At 37.9% G+C, this 19,333-nt stretch overlaps 2 protein-coding genes across 3 annotated transcripts; one reads left to right on the forward strand and one right to left on the reverse strand.

Annotated features, from left to right (window-relative positions):
- Positions 1 to 527: 527 nt before the first annotated feature.
- Positions 528 to 1,186, reverse strand: LOC118817953 (metallothionein-like). Its single transcript, XM_036584990.1, has 3 exons — positions 1,092 to 1,186; positions 907 to 972; positions 528 to 740 (listed from the first exon to the last, which is right to left on the reverse strand). Exons 1-3 carry the CDS (start codon positions 1,114 to 1,116, stop codon positions 649 to 651), a joined length of 183 nt encoding a protein of 60 aa, XP_036440883.1. The 5' UTR covers positions 1,117 to 1,186; the 3' UTR covers positions 528 to 648.
- Positions 1,187 to 4,435: 3,249 nt separating this feature from the next.
- On the forward strand, positions 4,436 to 19,282 carry bbs2 (Bardet-Biedl syndrome 2). 2 transcript variants are annotated; one of them, XM_036585484.1, is made up of 18 exons: positions 4,436 to 4,541; positions 5,446 to 5,606; positions 6,750 to 6,977; positions 7,167 to 7,292; positions 7,380 to 7,442; positions 8,741 to 8,818; positions 8,925 to 9,029; positions 9,139 to 9,225; positions 9,306 to 9,441; positions 10,897 to 11,036; positions 12,391 to 12,529; positions 13,363 to 13,534; positions 14,855 to 14,984; positions 15,406 to 15,525; positions 15,717 to 15,854; positions 16,924 to 17,036; positions 17,176 to 17,324; positions 17,498 to 19,282. In XM_036585484.1, the coding sequence occupies exons 2-18, from the start codon at positions 5,490 to 5,492 to the stop codon at positions 17,602 to 17,604; spliced, it is 2,148 nt and encodes a 715-aa protein (XP_036441377.1). In that variant the 5' UTR covers positions 4,436 to 4,541; positions 5,446 to 5,489; the 3' UTR covers positions 17,605 to 19,282. The 2 variants fall into 2 exon arrangements, with proteins under 2 accessions (XP_036441377.1, XP_036441376.1); XM_036585483.1 differs by lacking the exon at positions 4,436 to 4,541 and adding an exon at positions 4,779 to 4,884.
- Positions 19,283 to 19,333: the final 51 nt, after the last annotated feature.

Genomic DNA, 19,333 nt, shown 5'->3' on the forward strand with positions numbered 1-19,333 from the left:
TTATCAATATTCAATTCTTCAGACATCTGGTTCCCATCACCACCACTGTAAACAATTCTGACTTTTGACTTGGTAAGTTTCTCTAAAACTGGGCATTTTTGAAGAATTCCCCTTTAATGAGAAGCACAGGTGCTGTTGAACCCACATGAGCCAGGAAAATACTCCAGTGCAGCCACCTCAGAAGGATTTTTGGACAGGCATCAAGTTTACTTCAAGACAAGGACTAATGTTTATGGTGCACCACGAGTCCTTTGGCACTACATGCACTATTTAAGAAGCAAGATTATGGGCTTACATTTTACTACAATGATGTTAGTTGTGACATTTTCAGTCAGGCAAGGTCTACACTGAGCACACTTTCTTGTGCTTTCCATGATTCAAAATGTCAGTTCTCAAACTCATGAGCTCACTCAGGTGTTGAACAAAATGTGGAGAGCATGGGGTCTCCAACATTGACTCTGGGACCACCAGGTTAACACCACAACTAACAAAGCAACACTTTAGAAGGACTTCACTCTCAACATGTGCAGCTTAGAATTTCAGTGGCATTTATTGGCCTTAAAAAAGACAAACATCAGTGGAGGCTACATGTTACAATGGCAATGGAATACAAATTTACATCCTGGGTCAGCAGTAACAGTGTTGTCTTCACTGACAGCAGCTGGAGTCACAGGATTTGCCCTTGCACACACATCCAGAGGCACACTTGCTGCAGGTAGATGGACAGCAGGAGCAGCAGCCTGGAAACAAGAGAGAAACAAAGTTAATTGTTAATCACATTCAGTCAACAGATCTTCATGGCTGTCTGGATTTTTTAACTTCTCATTTGTCAGCAACATGGCCCATTAATGTAACAGACCTGTAAAAGTTAGTCAGCTCAAGAGGAAGAGAATACTGGAAACTTACTTTTCTTGCAGGATGTACACTGGCAGTTTGTGCATTTGCAGCTTGAACCACAGCTGCAGCTTCCAGCTATATTAGAGAAATACATGAAGTAAGGCTTAGAGTTAAGAAAAAGGAAGATTACAGCTCCCATACAAAACCAAAAGTTACCATCACACATCAACATAAGACGCAAAGCAGATACTCACTCTTGGTGCAGTCGCAGGGATCCATTTTTTGTGCTGGTTTCAGTCCGAGAAGTCTGGAGAAAGTATCTCTTGTTGTGAGTGAAGGCTGAATGTATCTGGTGAATGAATAGGGTGAATTTATAAGGAGCTGAAATCACTCAGAACGAGTGCAAAACAGCCCGCCCTCCTCCTCCTTCTGCCCCTCCTGCCTCTCCTGCCTGCACACGCTTTAGCTCGCTGAGTGACAGAACTACGCCACCAAGACTGAGCGCAAACTATCAGACAGTAATTAAGACCCCCCTCCACCAAAACTCAGACTTCTTTATATTAGTACATAAAAACTATCATATCAAAAAAGTCTTTCAACAGGCGGATCTGGGTCTGTTAAGATGATTATATAACAGAGAGTTTGTTGATATGCCTGTTGTCTATGAATGAAGGGGATATAATGAAAAGCCATCAGATTAATTTAGCTATAAACGTTAATTCAGGCGAATGTGCTGAATGAAACAGGCGACGATACTCGGTATTTATTTTCTTCTGCATTTTTTAAAATCAAAGTCGTCAAAAGTTGATATTTCGTCAAAAGTTTGGAATTAGATATTTTTACTTCAGAAGTGATTTATTTGGTTTCTTACAAATCATTTTAAGTATTAAAAGGTCTGAAAGACATTAATTTTGATTACCATTACATCACATTTTTTAACCTACTTTAAACGTAGGTTGAGTTAATTTGTAATACTGTTATTTTGTAATGTTCTTATTGGCGCTCACACATTGCACACGGCGCTTCAGCTGATTCACTTCCCTCGCTGTAGTGAAGGAGCGCGTGCGCACTGAGATCGTGTGCACTCCGGGCGAGAGCAGAGTAAACAAAACTCTAAACGATAGTTTTGCACTCGCGATACTTCACTTTTCTTAAAAATGATACAGAAGTTCATAAAGCGGTGAAATGTATCGAGGATTTGTCACAGGTTTCAGGTCTTAAAATGAATATAAACAAATCTGTACTGTTTCCATTAACATCATGAGACTTAACAGAAATAAATGGAACAGCCATCTAAAAGTCACATATTTAGGAGCTGTTATAGAAAACTGTGAGAATGAGTGAAGTACAGTAAATTTGAAATGTATCCTTGAGAAAGGAAAAAAAAAATTAATCTTTGGTTACGGAGGGATCTTTTGCTGAATGGAAGGATTTTGTTATCTGAAGCTGAAAGTACATAGAAACCTGTTTGTCTTTTATCATTAGGTATGCCCCGTAATATATGCCAAGAGTCAGATAAAATGTTACACATTTCCTCCATGAGATTAAGGAATATGGCACTATTTAAAAAAATAAAAAAAAAAACAAGTAAGCAAAAAGGACTTTGGAATTATATATTGATTGTGATTTATTTAATGTGCAAGTTCACCCCCTGGCTATTGGTTTTTATATGTAATGTCGTTGTATACTTCCTACAATTAAACAATAAAAAAAATGTTGCACTCACTGAGTGTTGGTTACTGACTAAGCACTTTTCCATCAACACTGCTCCAAAAAATTCCCCAGCATGACCAGCACGAAACAGTGAAGAGAGCACCATGACTTTGGAAAGGAAGCCATCGCTCACCAGAACAGTCTGTAGAGGGCTGAGCCCTGAACTTCAGTTGTGATACTTCTTTCCCCTCAGAAATCCTGTTTTGTCAGTATGAAGAATTTACTACCCTCTAGATTTGTACATTTGATTATTCTGGTGTGCTCTTTGTTTCTGAAACTAGACAGAAAACCTGGCTGTTCAGCTACAGTATTAGCCTACATGCTTAAAAAAAGATGGCTCGTTAAAGGCTCTTGAAAACGTGTTATTGTTGTTCTTTATAGAGTCTTTTGGAACCTTTTGGAGCTTGGCATTGTAATAATTGATGAACCCTTGTTGGTGGTGTATAGAACCATTTCCAAAAAAGTTTGAAATAGAACCATATACAACACTTTCTCCATCAATCTGAAGAATGTTTTAATACAAAGAACCATTTAAGCATGAAATGGTTCTATATAGAACTCATGGTTCTAAATAGAACCAGTTCCTTTAGTAAGGAACCCTCGAAGTACCATCTTTACCATCCTTTTTTCATGGTGTAACAGGATATTTTGGCTAAAGCTGAATATACTGCTATCATAATGAATTTGACAGTTTACAAATGATTCCATGTCTAATTGCAAACTGTGTCACATTTAATAAATTTGCATTTAAACCGCTGAACTGAGACCCTGAGAGGAGGCAATCCTTAGATAATGATTTATTTGAGAATTCTTACAGAGAAAAGAGCGTTTGGGGCTTCATAGACAGAAATACAAAAGCTAAAATATACCCCCTCTTTTATTATAACAGCAACATAACAGCCAGAGGGAGTAATCACACATTAAAGGGGAATTCTTTTTTTAAATCTCTACATAATTACTTTATTCAGATGTAAACTAAGTTTACATCTTTTGATGTAACGTATTTAATGTGAGATGTACAATTCTAGAGAAACTTGCTGAGTTAAGTGTTCACAGTGTTGCTGATAGGAACCAGACGTATGAGACGTCTAAAAGCTGAAGGGTTTTAGCATTAGTTTTTACATTGTCTGATGCCTGAGACATTGTTTTGACAGATAAGGTTTTGGCCTAAAACATAATTATTCTATCCATTCCATTCATGGCATTTTATTCAAACCTTAAAAGACATGTGTAGGTTCACTGTTCATTTTGGGTAGTAAATAAAATGGCTCTGTCTGTGCTGCAGACATTGCAACCCCTGGTTCCTTTTACCACTATTGTAATGAAATCAGTCAGTAAGGTAAAGACAGTGCACCATTTTCACAGCAAATGACTCTGGATTACTGTGTACATCTCAAAGATTGAGTTATGAAATTAAATAGAAAAATAGTGAGCATGACAGTGAGAACATCATAAATCACAAAAGAAAGAATTAAAAAGTGCTCCAACAATGCACTATTATTATTCAAGGCATGTGTGTATGACAAAAGAATATTATTTGTGTCTATCAGCAGCTTCTCTTATCACAAAGACACCATAAGAAACTATTAGATTTCTGTTTGACACTTCTGTAATAATTACAATATTGTCCCATGCTTTAATAATCTTGAATTACTATATTATAGTAATATATATAGTTATATCTATAATACTTACGTAGTTTCTGTAGTAAACTGCAGTCATTGTCTGAATTAACTACAATATTCTTGAATCCTGTACAAATCCTACAGGACCAAAGCTTATCTGTATAGTTTAACAAAGAATAGAAGATCTGCAGTTTTCTCAGAGTGAATCTTTAACAACTGCAGGGTCTTTATGATATTATCAGGTACAGATATGACGTTAGGGTACACAGGGCACTGAGGACAAATTGACTGTTTGAGGCCGAAGTGGGGGTTGTGGAGGCTGAGAGTACAGCTATATTCTTTAAAAAGAAGATGGTTTTTTCAAAGGTACTTTAGGAATTGATCTGTTTAGAGTTCTAAACATTTAATGCATAAATGGTTCTTTGCATGGTGAAAAGGTTCTTTAGATGGAGAGCCCACCAGAAGTGTGGGAGAGTGAAGAATGTGCTGTATATGGTTCTAAATAGAACCTTTTTGAAAATTTTCCTTTATTTACATGGTAAATCTCGTTTGCGCCAAGACTTTTTCAGGCGTTGGAGTCTTGTGTCCTCCACAGACTCGACTGTGCGCATGCGTGGTGAAACTCCCCTTTAGTGTCAGAATTAGGGTTTCTAGTTAGCCAGTAGGCTCGCTAGTCAGAAGCCTGTCTATCGGCAAGCCAGGGATCCGGGTAAGATTTTTTTTTTTCCCTTCAGATTTTTACTTTTTTCACAGTGTATCGACACGTTATCGGGATCAATGAAGGCAATGTAACCATTCAAACCTTTGAGTTAGCTAACCTAAATACTAACTACTAGGTGGCTCTGGTTTGCTGGAGTAACGTTAGTCTTTAGCTTATCGCAGATACTCAGCTCCTGCTAGCCTCATCAGCCTGTTAGCGCATGTTTGGAATATATTCTGAAGCTATACAGTCAGACATAGAGGGTGTATAAGCAAGACTTCGTTTTTTTGTTGTTTTTTTAAAAAGGGGCGAACAGAAGGGCAAATGCGGGGATTAGCTGACTTGCTAGCATGTTAGCAAAAGCCTCCGTGTGTTGCTAGGTAACGGAAGCCCAGCGGGAGAGAGCAGCGCAGTAAGCTGTTTATTCTATTAGAGAGGAGCGAGATCAGACAAACGCAGGGTCCGGACAGCTGGCATTATTATATAGTTACTTTCACAGTTATTACACACACTAATAGTTTACCTATAAGTCACTGAACAATAGGACATCACATTTTCCCTCTTTGTTAGACTGTAGGCTGCAGAGGTGTGCTTCTCCATTAAACGGTGCCACCATGTTGGTCCCAATCTTCACCCTCAAGCTTAACCATAAGATTAACCCGCGTATGGTCACCGTGGGAAAGTTTGATGGGATTCATCCATGTCTGACTGCAGCTACGCAAGCAGGCAAGGTAAGAGCAGTGTTCAAAACATCTGAAAGAGGGAAGCAGAACTGTGGCTAGGTATGCTAATTATATATAATTTTTACCTGTTTAGCACTGGAAGAAATGATTTTTTTTCCAGTACTAAATATTATGTGCAGATATACAGTGCTGTGAAAAAGTATTTGCCCCTCACTCAGTTCCCTCTATTTTTGCTGATCTGTCACATTTAAGTGTTTCTGATCATCCAACTAATTTTAATATGCGATAAAGACAACACGAGTAAACACAAAATGCAGATTTTAAATCTTAAAATAAAAGGAAACTTTAAATAAAAGGAAATTTATATTACCCATATGTAAAAGTAAATGCTCTCTTAAACCTAGGGGTGCCAACCTTGGCAATCACAACTGCAATCAAACATTTGCAATGAATCTTTGGCCCACTGTTCTTTGCAGGATTGTTTTAATTCGGCTACACTGGAGGGTTTTCAAGCGTGAACTGCCCGTTTGAGGTCTTGCCTCAGCATCTCAATGGGATTCAAGTCAGGACTTTGACTCAGCCACTCCAAAACCTTAATTTTATTTCTTTTGAGCCAGAGGTGTACTTGCTTGTGTGCTTTGGATTATTGTCCTGCTGTATAACCCAACAGTACTTGAGCTTTAGGTCATGAGCTGACAGACATCCTCCTTCAGGATTTTATGATAGAGAGCAAAATTCAAGGTTATATCAATTATGACAAGTCATCCACATCCTGCAGAAGCAGAGCAGCCCTAGAACATCACACTACCACTACAGTCTTTGAGTGTTGTTATGATGTTCTTATGGTGAAATGCAGAGTTAGCTTTACACAAGATGTAACTTTATCTAATGTTAAAAATAGCTTGATGATCTGAAACATTCACGTGCAACAAATATGCAGTGGTAAATTGAAATTGGGAATGGGACCAATGCTTTTTCGCAGCACTTCTTCTTAATAGCATTATATTAGAACCCATTTATGTCATTAGCCGCAGCCCACTGGCATAATTTTTTTTTCATGGGCTTTGATATAACAAACTGAACCCTTGGCAAGATTACCTTGTACATGTAATTTGAAAAGATATAAACTGTGATAAGTGCCTCTCTGGTTCAGATTAAGAACCAATCTTTCAATCTTTCAAACCCTTCCAGGTGTTCATCCATAACCCTCACAGTCGAGGACAGAGGCAAACAGCTCACAGACTCAGTCAGAGTACCCAAGACTCTGACATATCCTTGCTTAATATCAACCAGGCAGTAAGCTGCCTGACAGCAGGCACTTTGGGACCCAACACCACAGGAGACACACTTCTGGTGGGCTCGCAAACCAATCTGCTAGCTTACGATGTACATGACAATGCTGACATATTCTACAGGGAGGTGAGTGTAGCTGTCATGATGGTTTAACTGTTTTAATTGTTGAACAGACTGATATATTTTGGAAACCTTCTTAGTTTTAAATCTGTTAAATGTAATCGGTTTTATTTGAATTACAGTGTTAATACAGTGTCATCCAGCTTATAAAATATTCAGTAAAAATCTTTCTTTAGTAATTATGATTGGTTGCAGGTGACAGATGGAGCCAATGCCATTGTTCTGGGAAAGTTAGGGGACATTCAGTCACCTCTTGCCATTATTGGAGGGAACTGTGCTCTTCAGGGCTTTGACTATGAGGGAAATGACCAGTTCTGGACAGTAAGGCAGTCTGCAAGGTCATTTTGTTTCATTCTTCCAGAATTTTCAAGGAGATTAACTTTCTGGAATATGTGTTTGTGCTTAAAGGTTACCGGAGATAATGTGCGATCACTGGTGCTGTGTGACTTCACTGGTGACGGGAAGAATGAAGTAAGAACCCTAATTTTATTGTGTGTGTGAGACTTGCCAAACAGCACTGTTCAACTGGATCCAAAGATGTGTAAGCCTAAGATTAGTCTCTGACTATATCGCTCTACTAAGGCTGATTTATATACACTGTGGCTTCCACAGTGGAGATTTTGAACAGGGTCCACTTGGACTCCATGTCCCCTACCTCCTCCAGCCCATGAGAAAAGTTCTTCCAGAGGTGGGAGTTAAAATGTTTCTGGACAGGGGCCTCTGTCAGCTGTTCCCAGCACACCCTCACTATTCGCTCAGCACCTCTTTTCAGTGTCCAGAACTTATGGACCTTTGACCCAAGGAGCTCTAGTACCAAGTACACTTATGAATGTCCTTGACAACAGTAACAATTTAGCATTTGGGTTAAGTTTAGGCAGGCCATTCTTCCCGATCACCCCCTCCAGGTTTCCCAGTCATTGCCAACATGAGCATTGAAGTCTCCCAGCAAGACTATGTAGTCTGTAGGTGGAGTCAGAATTTTCCTCCCTGGAATTTTAATTTGCACTGAGGCGACACTCTTGTCCTCTGGGACAAACTCCAAGTGCATGACAGCCAGACAGGGGCTTGTGAGTTCGACGTGTTGTGCATTCTAAGATGCTTATCTGCCTAGCATATTCATACAGAGCAGTTATCTGAGTTACTGTAGCCTTTCTGTAAGCTTGAACCAGTCTGACCGTTCTCAGTTGAGTACACTCTAGAGGCATGAGTTATGCATGAAAATCCCAGGAGATTAGCAATTATAGAAATATTCAAGCCAGCCCATCTGGCATACACAATCTTGCTACAGTCAAAAATAACTGAGATCACATTTTTTCCTCATTACGATGGTTGATGTGAACACTACCCGAGTCGCTGGCCTGTATCTGCATGATTTTATGCACTGCACTGCTGCCACATGATTGGCTGATCAGATAATTGCATGAGTGAGTAGGTGAACAGGAGTTCCTAATAAAGTGCTAGGTAAGTATATGCTTTTATTTGTTTTGTTTTTTACTCAAAATAAAGTTTTCTTTTCTAAGTAATATTTTTAAAGATGGATAAGAATTGCAGATATTCCAGTCACAGAAAACAAAGACAAATTAAGAGCTCAGATTTCCATATGTCTTGTCCTCTGTCACAAGACTAGATTAATGAGAACCGAGTGCTTGGATGAATACACTTTCAAGTATGGGAACATGCTAGAAAGTCTCACCGAGATATTTAATAATACATATTTGGCATGTCAATGTATGTGTCGTGCATAATTTCCCAAAATGCTTGCATTGCAGCTTCTTGTGGGATCAGAAGACTTTGACATCAGGGTATTCAGAGAGGATGAGCTGGTATCAGAGATGGCAGAGAATGAGGTAACCATGTAGAAAAAGATGTATACAATTTCTGAGTGCGGCATCACGGCTTATCAGATCTGTGGGAAAAAGTATAAGCTTGCTGGTTGATTTCTGTTCCTCTCAGACAGTGACATCGCTCTGTCACATGCATGGCAGCAGATTTGGTTATGCTTTGGCCAACGGAACAGTAGGAGTGTATGACCGCACTGCCCGCTACTGGAGAATCAAGGTATTTTTAGGAAGTGCAGTGAGAATTTACTGTTCACTCCTCAGTGCACACATTTTACATACTCTTATACTCAAAGGAAAATGTAATTCAGATTTGCCTTTCCTCACAGTCAAAAAATCATGCAATGAGTATTCATGCCTTTGACCTGAATGCTGATGGAGTTGTGGAGCTCATAACTGGCTGGTCCAATGGGAAGGTGAGGCCGTCACAATATGACTTATTTACTTAGAGTCACTCTCTGCAGTTGCTGTGAACTCATTTCTTTTCACTGTCTAGATTGATGCTCGCAGTGACCGTACTGGTGAGGTGATCTTTAAGGATAACTTCTCCTCGTCTGTGGCTGGGGTGGTGGAGGGAGACTATCGCATGGATGGTCAGATCCAGCTTATCTGCACATCAGTAGAAGGGGAAGGTGATATAACATGACTAGTAGAAAGCATTATTTTATTTTTTTTTGCACAACAGACCAAACATAGAAAGTATTAGGATAAAAAAAGACAGTAAACAGAAAGGACCAAAAGGACTCATACTAGGTACTTTCCCAATTGAATTAACTTACATTTAGATATGTTTTGTGCTTAAACAGAAAGAAAGAAAGAAAGAAATGTCAAACATTACAGAAAAAAGAGGATGAGAGAGGGATACAAAGAAAGTTGGTTGGGCTGGGGTTAATTAGAATGGCATTAAAATACAGATTGTTTAGACAGGAAGTGGACTTTAGTCTTTTGAAGGAATTTAGACTGTTACAGGTTCTCAGGTTCAGTGGCAGACGGTTCTAGATAAAAGGTCCTCTGTGTGAAATGGCTTAGCGAAGTTCTGTAGAAAGCAGGATGAAGGTACAGGTTCAGTATTTTAACATTATGTGATGGAAAACATGCTGTTGAGAGTAAATGAGTCTATGACTGTAAGGGTTGACTGACATTAAGGACTATGGGTGGGAGAAAAAAAATCAATACAGTAAATCACTACAATTTAGATTTTTTTAAAAGGATTGAATTTAGAATTGATGCACAGACGCCCAAGTATCAGTATCTTACAATTTACCTATTTATATTTTTACATGTTAAGTCCATTGTTAGACTAATAGTTTACCAAAATATATATTCTTTCTTACTCTACAAGATTGTGCCACTTTTTAATGGGACGGCTAAGGAGGAGTTATTGTTAGGAACAGTCAGATGGTGCAGTAGTTTGATTCACTGTTCAGACAGAAATCAGAAACACCATTATAATATACCAGTAAGAGTCAGTAACATTAACATTACATTCACCTCCCATTTTAAAGTGCTGTGGACAAGGGTGTTTCTTAAATATAAACCCAATTTCAAAAAAAAGTTGTGATGGTATGAAATATGCAAATAAAACAGAAAACAGTTGTTTTTATAAATCTGCTTTGTCGTGTATTGAAACAGTACAGAGACAATAAATGTAATGTTCTGCTTTTTTCAAATACATTGTTTTTTACAAACAAATGTTAATTCTGAAAATGATGCCTGCAACACATTTCAAAAACACTGGGACACTTTAGAACATTGGGCAATGTAAGACTATTGTGAAATGTAAAAAAAAAATTACCAGTGACCTTATCATTGCATATCACCACATGTACTCGGGAATAATTTGAGAAGCAAGTGTCAGTAAACACCATCTGTCGCCGCATTCATATAATAGACTTGTTTTGATGTAATATTTAATTGTGGGGCCTGTAGTGATTTCTGACCCTATTAATAATTGTCCTTAATTCATACTGCTGAATATTCATTCACCGGGTTTATGTAGTAATACTTGTGGTGATTAGTTTGGATGCAGCTGTTTTTAACATGGTTTTTATTATTTTCTTTTTGTTTGATGGTGTGTTGTCTCTCAGTACGTGGCTATTTGCCAGCCAGTAAGGAGATGAAGGGGAACCTAATGGACGCAAGTGTTGAACAAGACCTTATTAGGGAGCTGAGCCAGCGCAAACAAAATTTGCTATTGGAGCTACGCAACTATGAGGAAAATGCTAAGGTCCATATATACATGTACACATACAGTCAGGTCCATAAATATTTGGACATTGAGTTATTATTATTTTAGCTGTGTAACTCAGCATATTGGAGTTAAATATGACTATGAGCACAAAGTACAGACCTTTAGCTTTGAGGGAGTTCACATCCAAATCGCACCTATTTTCATACATAACCCCCAGTATGCTTTAGTAGACAGCTAAAATAACAACTGTTAGTGTCCAAATATTTGTGAAACTTACAGTTTATCCTTGCTGTCATATAAACTCCTTGCAACTCCATTTTTCCAGTTTTTTGTTTTTATACCACGTGAATATTTCATGATGAATGAAGTAGAAATGGTTCAAAATTAATTTGACTAATTTGTTGTTTGACATATTGGCGCTTTCAGAAAAAAACACTTTTCTTTCTTTTTATATTTTATCATTTGAAATGTTTAAACGTTCAAAAACACCTGCTGATTAGTGTGTCAAAATTTATTGATGAATGGACTAGAATGGATTAGAAATTGTCCAAAATGACTTGGAATGAAATCTCATTAAATTAACATGTAAATTAAGAATGTAAGTTAAGACTTTTTTCCTTTTCCTGTCAAGTTATTTTTTTGGAGACATCATTTTTTTTTTTTAACAACGATGATATGTGGCCACCCTTTATTTACTTAATTTCCTGTCAAAATGGCTATTCATTTTTCATTATTCATTTTTCAGAAGATTTTTCTCAGAAGATATAATTCACTTGCATAAGTGCGTAAAGCGTAAAGTTAAAGGAAAATAGGTGGAAAAAACAGGAGTTTCCAAAACTGGAATTCAAAAAATGATTCAAAGATGTATAGAAAATTGGACTCCAAACAATTGTGCAAGACCTGGTAGACCACTAAAACTGTCACCATTAGATAAACAGCACTTAAGGCTTTCATCTTTGAGAGAGAGGAGAAAATCAAGCTCCACTCTTGCTTCAGATCTCAAAAAACCCACAGGTGTTTCTGTACTGCTCCTGTCCTTCTGTAAGAAGACTGAACACTGAGTTTGCAAAACAAATCCCCCAAAAAGAATGGAAACTATATTAAGTTGAATAGATGGACATACTAAATACTGAAAAATCTGATGTTATATTTAGTCATTGAAGCTTCTGTGTAATTTTATGTTAAATATTTGTTTTCTGCTTTTTTCCTGATGCTGTAAAATGCATAACTTGTACATAATGGCCATTTTCACTGGAAATTAATAATTTAATGAAGGGTAGTCTCTGACTTGCACAGTATATATGTATGTGCATGTTATCGCACAGGTGATCTGTTGGTGCAGATTTTGAGATGTTAAATGTTTGTGATTGACCGTGGATGACCATTGCAGGCTGTCCCTGGTGCCTCTGAAGGGGAGAATCAGATGGGCATAATCCCCGCTAACACTCAGCTGCAAACGGCCCTGTCTGTGCGAGCAGCTACTGAGAGCCAGAGAGCCCACATAGAGCTCAGCATCTCTACACCAAATGGTACGATGGCCTGTCACTTAACACACACATCAACCACTGCAACCAACCCTGCAGCTGCATCTCTGGCTGCGTCCTTTGCTACTGCTCCTGTCTTCCCACTTCCTTCCTACTGTTCCTCTTCCACCCTGGAAGAACGCAGAGGAATCAAGGAGAGGAAAAGAGCTTTAAACATTGTTAAATAGATGTTGACTACTGATGAAATGAGCATATCACAACGTTTGCTAGAAAGCACGCCCCAGTACAGCTACACAGAGCCAGCCAATTCACATTTGTGTGATTTTGTACTCTGAATCTTTTTTATTTTATATTACACCAAGTACAAAATACACAACACAAAGAATATATAAACACAAATAAAACACAGAATTGAAAAGTACAGCAGGATTACTGTTTGTCCGTCCTCTTTGGGTGTGTCTGCAGTGATGTCACTCTAAAATCTGGAAAAGACTTCTTTGGTAGCATACACTAGTGTATCCCCTGCTTAAAGCCGCTTCAGTGGGTATTTTAAGTGGCTGTTCTAGTCTCCTCTGGTTTTTGGACAACCGCAAAGATGATGTCACAAAATCGGTTTCTGGTTCACGGGGGTGAGGAGTGGATTGGTAGGAAAAATCAGTAACTTTCAGGGTTTCTGAATGCGGCCACTGAATGAGTAGTGCTGCAGTGTTTCTCCAATTCAGGACTTTTTCTGGCCACAAAAGCCACGCCCTTAAAATACCTCTTAAAAGTACCAAAGACAAAAGATGCATTCATTTATTCTTAATTCATTTTAACTTAATTCTCCCAGTGCCTGATGTTTTTGCACGTTTTTATCACTTCATTCTGTCCTCACTCAGAGACCATCATTAGAGCTGTGCTGATATTTGCTGAGGGGATTTTTGAAGGGGAAAGTCATGTGGTGCACCCCAATGCTCAGAACCTGTCTGGCTGCATCTGTGTTCCCATAATTCCTCCTAAAGACATTCCTGTGGATCTGCACATCAAGGCCTTTGTTGGTGGGAGGACCAGGTATGTTTTTATCTGTTGATAGTGATTGCTAAGTAATGACTCTGTTTCATTTGTGTCAATGTCTGGAGGCTAATGGGTAAAATCACGTGGAAAAGACATAGTAAATGACTAAAGGTGCCTGTTTGAGGTCTTACTGAACAATTACTATTATGAATAAACAGCTATAGCTCAAAGTTTTTTAAAAAATGTGCTGTGGAGGCTACTTTGTATGTGAAAAAGTATATGTGTGCAAGCTTGCTTATGATGTTCAACACGCAAGTTCACAGTTTTCAGTTACCTCTTTTGCTCACCAGTCCCTGCTGTCCCTTCTGAGTGGGGAGTTGAATGTATTCCAGGGTATTCTACAGATTTTTCAAAATGTCCACATAATTCAGTTGTTACTATGTAAACTATGTTTGCTGTGAAATGGTGCATTGACTGTATTAGATTTATTTACTTTTGGGTTAACTAAGCTAAAAGTACTGAATGCTGTTTCCAGTGATTTTGCTTACAGCTCTGATCATCACTCTCATTTTAACTCCTAACATGAAGTTAAAATCCACAGCTCCAATTCAGTGAGACACAAAAGCTGCTGAAAAGTCTAAACTGATGCTGCTGTTGTGTCAGTTAGTCAGAAACTGTCATTTAAAAATTTGCACAGTTAGCTGTCGTAAGGAAATAATGGAGAATAAACAAACAATGGCTACAGGTGTTCAGTTTTATTTAGTGTTTTATTTAGAGTTCATGTCGTTTTCTTCTATGCTGGTCATTTTTTCTGAGGCACAAGCTGCCATCGCAAGTTGATGAAGTTGAAGTAATGTATGCATTAGTTAGAAAATCATCCATGAAAAAATATGATGAGTTTCAACTAAGGACTTTTTACTGTTTACATTCAAATGCAAGTACTAACTTGTGCAAAAATGATATAACCCAGTAGAAGGGTTGTGATGTCTAGAACACAAATATAGCAATTTAATTTCCTACACAGGCCTTCTGAAAGGACTTTTTAAAATATTGTTGGCCAAACTCTTATCCTCAAACCATCGTAAAACAATGTCTCAGTCATCAGGCATATTTATAACTATTTCATGTTATCGCTTTTTGTGAGATAGCTTTCAGAGACACCATTGTGAACAATTCTTAAGTTTCTCTAGAATGGATCATTTCACATCAAATGATTCTGAATCATTTTAGTACTTTGTTTATAGTGAAACAATTTAATTTGGCAGAAAAAAGGTGGAATTTCCTTTAAAGATTAGTATATGATAAGGAATGGTAGAAGTATTGGATTTGTATGAGGAGTACTGACTGCAACAATTTTCTTCTCTTTCCTTCTGTCAGTACACAGTTCCATGTGTTTGAGATAACTCGTCAGCTGCCTCGCTTCTCCATGTATGACCTTCATGTTGACCCCTCAGCTCCACGACCCACAGGAAGAGTCACATTCAGTATCAACGATAGGCCACAAAGGGTAAGGCACGTGTATGTGTGTGTGTGTATGTATGTATGTGTGTATATATATATATATATATATATATATATATATATATATATATATATATATATATATATATATATATATATATATATATATATACAAACACAAATTAAGCCTTTCACCTGATATGAAAATCTTGTTGGGGTGTTCCCAAAATGCTTACAAGATAGTTGGTTTTGAATTTGTTTTTACTGTATAAAAGGTGACTTCTATTAACTTCTTTACAAATTAATACATTTTTAAGGGTCTTATTTTTTATTTTTTAGTGTCTTATTTTTTAAACTCTTTTAGAGTTTGTGAGAAACTGAAGTTTCTGTTAGAAGTTGCTCCATTACCATATCTGCATTCAAGCTGCTCTCTTTTGCTGTTGCTAAAGCAGTTTGTCCATGTGCAGGTAGTCATGTGGCTGAACCAGAACTTTCTGCTACCAGAAGGCATCAACAGCCCAGATGTGACGTTCACTTCACTGCGTGGAGGAGGACTCCTGACCATCAGCATGCGCTCCAGTGGGGAGGTATACTGTCTTTATGTATACCTCCCTATTTTGTGTGTGTCTGTCCAAACAGGATAGAAACCTTTACCAAATGTGACACCTTGCATCATCACCTTCATTAAATGCAAATGAGCATGTTTGTATTACTGTGAGTACAAAAAAGATGAACTTTAATGGCACATCCTTCAAACTGACCTTTTATTCCTTCTTAGATAACACTGTCTACAGATGACATTGATCTGGCAGGAGATCTGGTCCAATCGCTGGCTTCTTTCCTAGCCATTGAGGATTTACAGGCAGAAGCAGATTTCCCCACCTACTTTGAGGAGCTTCGAGTCACTCTTACAGAGGTCAGTGATAGTAAAGAATATTACTCTTTCTCTAGAGTTACATCCATTATTATAGTATTATATATTGGAATTCTGGTATTGATGTGGGAAACTATGAAGTACTATATTTTTAACTTTACAACCTTTTTGGGAAAAGACAATTGATTTAAACAGCTTGCCAAAATTTGCTTAGAATTTTCCTTGGAAACCTGAGACAATGGCAAGTTTGCTTTACTGTGGCCTAATTAAACAACAGAACACCAGAGGGAGTCTGCTATCATGAATAACATGGATATGATTCGGTCGCTGTAGATTATCACAGCTGTAATGTTATTCATGATGACACAAGGAAAGCAAAGAAGCTTGTAATAATAAATCAAATATTTAGCCAGAAAATAGTATCATTTTGCTTTATGGATAGCACAGTTAAGTTGGTTTTATATTGGACCTTCACTGGATATTTGACATTCTTTCCTCGATTTCTCATTAAACAGCATCTAAAATGATCCAACTTACTTTTTTATCATTTGTCTGGTACAGTGCCCATTAACAAAAAAAAAGAACTGCAAATGAGCTAGAGCTAGAGACTCATTTTTATAAGTTGTCCCTTGTCACATGTAAGGCACCCTAAAATAACTTACATTAAAAAATACAATATTAAAACTATCATAAAATGCATGTCTAGCAAAATACATAAACAAGCATACATATGCACATATATCAGTGCACAAAAGTGACATTTTCTCAGTCCTAAAAGAAACAGAACAAACTGCAATCAAATATATTAAAAAAATCACTTAACATAATTAATTTCACTTAATGTTATGTTTCAGAAACATCTTTCACTGATACTTTAGTCATTATGGGACCATAAAAAAGTGTATAACATGTTTTCCATGTATTTGACTAAAAGAAGGCACAATCATGTCAAATCACTTTTAGTAAACAGAGTGGCTTGCTACAAATCCCAGTTAAGGCAAGCCACTCTTTGTTCTTTTTATAACCTTGCTGTGTTATGTGTGAAAATTGTTGTGAAAGACAAGCAAGTCGTATTGTGTTTTCATTTTAATGTTGAATACTGTGATATTAGGTGGATGAGTTCCACTCAGTGCATCAGAAATTAACAGCAGCCATGGCAGATCACTCCAACCACATTAGAAACATGCTGGTGCAGGCGGAGGATGCCAGACTCATGGGAGACTTGTAAGTGTCTCTGCTCTATCCTGATCGCTTATCCACCCACATAATAATGTAATTATATTTTCTCTCGTTTCTTTGTCTTTCTCTCACTCTTACATTCTTACTTACATATATATAACATTTTTCCCTGCTTCTCTCACAGGAAGACCATGAAGAAGCGTTACATTGAGCTGTATGACCTCAACCGAGATCTGATCAACGAATACAAAATCCGTTCCAACAATCACAATGCTCTTCTGGCCTGCCTCAAGGCTGTGAACCAGGCCATTCAGCGGGCAGGCAGGCTCAGAGGTAGGTAGAGGGATCAAGAAGTTCATGCTAGAGCTTTTTTCTTTTTCTGAGTTCTGTAAATACAGACATAAATTGAAGAAATTATTTGTGACTATGTAATGGAAAATACTTGCACTGAAAGCATCCAAATATAGCCAGCCCCTCATTTTTTCTTCTTTTTCTCTCACTCACAGTGGGGAAACCAAAAAACCAGGTCATCACTGCCTGCAGAGACGCCATCAAGAATAACAACATAAACGCTCTCTTCAAGATCATGAGAGCAGGGACTGCTTCCTCCTGAAGAAGCCCTCTCGTGGTCCCCTGCACTACCTACAGGACAGGAGCTCTGGCTCTAGGGAGATCAGTCCAAGTCTCCTGGAGGGGAGGCTGAAACAAAACACTGTGTGGAGAAAGAGTCCAGTAATCTGCTCTTACTGAGTAATGGAAAAGCCTGCAGGAGAGAATATCTAACCCGGGCCTTATTACGGCAGCAGTTGTACGTAGAGGAGTAACTGGATACTGTAGAAGCGGCAGCTGATGAGGCTGTCCTTCGTGTGTTCAGGGAACAGTGGATTGTACACTATATGTCCAAAAGTTTAGACACCTGCTCATCCAATGTTTCCTCTAAAATCAAGGGTCTTAATAAATTTCTCATGAGATTGTTGTGTATTATAGTTTTATAAGATTAATAAACTTGTTTATAGATTTTTTTTACTTGCTTTAAGTAATTTTATCCAGATAAAATGTCTTATTTTATCTAAAGCCCTCAGATAATTTTGCTTGGTTTAAGGTGTAATACTGATAATTGTGCTTGCTTCAAGAAATAATGCTTGAAACAAGCAACATTATCTGCTAGTAGAATAAGACAGTTTCACTAGATAAAATTACTTAAAGGTGCAGTGTGTAACCTTAGTGGCATCTAGTGGTGAGTTTGCAGATTACAACCAACTCAATACCCCTCCCTCACCCCTCCCTTTCCACACTCACTTGATTTTTCGTATGATCCTCAATTTGTCAAAATTTGGGTTCTCAAACTTCTCACAACACAGAATAGTTGGCCAGCACTGGCTGCAGCCACCAATTCTTCTTTCTACATCTTCTAACCAGTGCCATCACATTCAAGCTGTTGCTACAATGTAAAAACATGAAAGGCGCTCTCTAGAGCCAGTGTTTGGATTTCCGTTCTGGGCTATTTTAAAAACATGGCGGCCTCTGTTGGGAGAGGACCTGCTCCCTATATAGATATGAAGGGCCCATTCTAAGCTAATGAAAACAATGATTCGTAGTTACAGGTGACACACTAATGAAAACATGGTTTTGTATACTGTATTCCTGTATTCTGCTAATAGATCCTACATCTTACACACTGCACCTTTAAAATGTCATAAGATATAAGTTAATCTTATAATATTCTTACAACAGTCTCAAAATGAGAAATATTAGATACGTTGACTGGCTTTAAGATAACTTCACTTAAAAAGATTTTTCATTTTTTACAGTCTTTGTCCTCGTTTACTTTTCTGGGAAGGCTTTACATTAGATGTTGGAACATTGCTATGAGGATTTGATTGCTTTGAGAGACCAGAGCATTAGTGAGGTACTGATGTAATGATGGATAATTAGTTATGGATCATAAATGCCTCTCCATCTCATCCCAAAGGTAGTGAATGGTGCTCCATCTCTCCAGAGAACACCGTTCTACTTCTCCACAGCCCAAAGCTGGGGAGGCTTTATGCCCCTCTCTCTGATTCTTGACATTGGGCATGATTACCTTTCTTTTGCTACTGCTTTTCTGTGCAGATGATATCACTTTAAAGGAGCACACTCCTAGGAGTGCACTCATTAGAAGAGTGTCTGGATACTTTTGGACATACACTGTATGAAGATATTTACTTTTTATAGTTGTGTATAGGCACTTGATTGATATTGAATGTGTGTGTTTGGGAGATGCTGAATTTGATTAAATTATTGGAAAAATCTCTTTGCTTTGGTCAGATACTTCTTCCAGCACTGCAGTAATGCTGTTGTGT

Source organism: Colossoma macropomum, unplaced genomic scaffold (assembly GCF_904425465.1).
Source record: "Colossoma macropomum unplaced genomic scaffold, Colossoma_macropomum, whole genome shotgun sequence".
NCBI classification, from domain to species: Eukaryota; Metazoa; Chordata; class Actinopteri; order Characiformes; family Serrasalmidae; genus Colossoma; species Colossoma macropomum.

What these genes read in the sequence shown, in the direction of transcription:
- LOC118817953 (XM_036584990.1), bottom strand. Translation starts at nt 1,116, where the DNA reads ATGGATCCCTGCGACTGCACCAAGA. An exon ending in TCCCTGCGACTGCACCAAGA is followed by an intron (nt 973 to 1,091) that starts GTGAGTATCTGC and finishes TCTCTAATATAG; the next exon opens with CTGGAAGCTGCAGCTGTGGT. An exon ending in GTGTACATCCTGCAAGAAAA is followed by an intron (nt 741 to 906) that starts GTAAGTTTCCAG and finishes TCTTGTTTCCAG; the next exon opens with GCTGCTGCTCCTGCTGTCCA.
- bbs2 (XM_036585484.1), top strand. Translation starts at nt 5,490, where the DNA reads ATGTTGGTCCCAATCTTCACCCTCAAGCTTAACCATAAGATTAACCCG. An exon ending in CCCGCTACTGGAGAATCAAG is followed by an intron (nt 9,030 to 9,138) that starts GTATTTTTAGGA and finishes CTTTCCTCACAG; the next exon opens with TCAAAAAATCATGCAATGAG. An exon ending in GCATGCGCTCCAGTGGGGAG is followed by an intron (nt 15,526 to 15,716) that starts GTATACTGTCTT and finishes ATTCCTTCTTAG; the next exon opens with ATAACACTGTCTACAGATGA.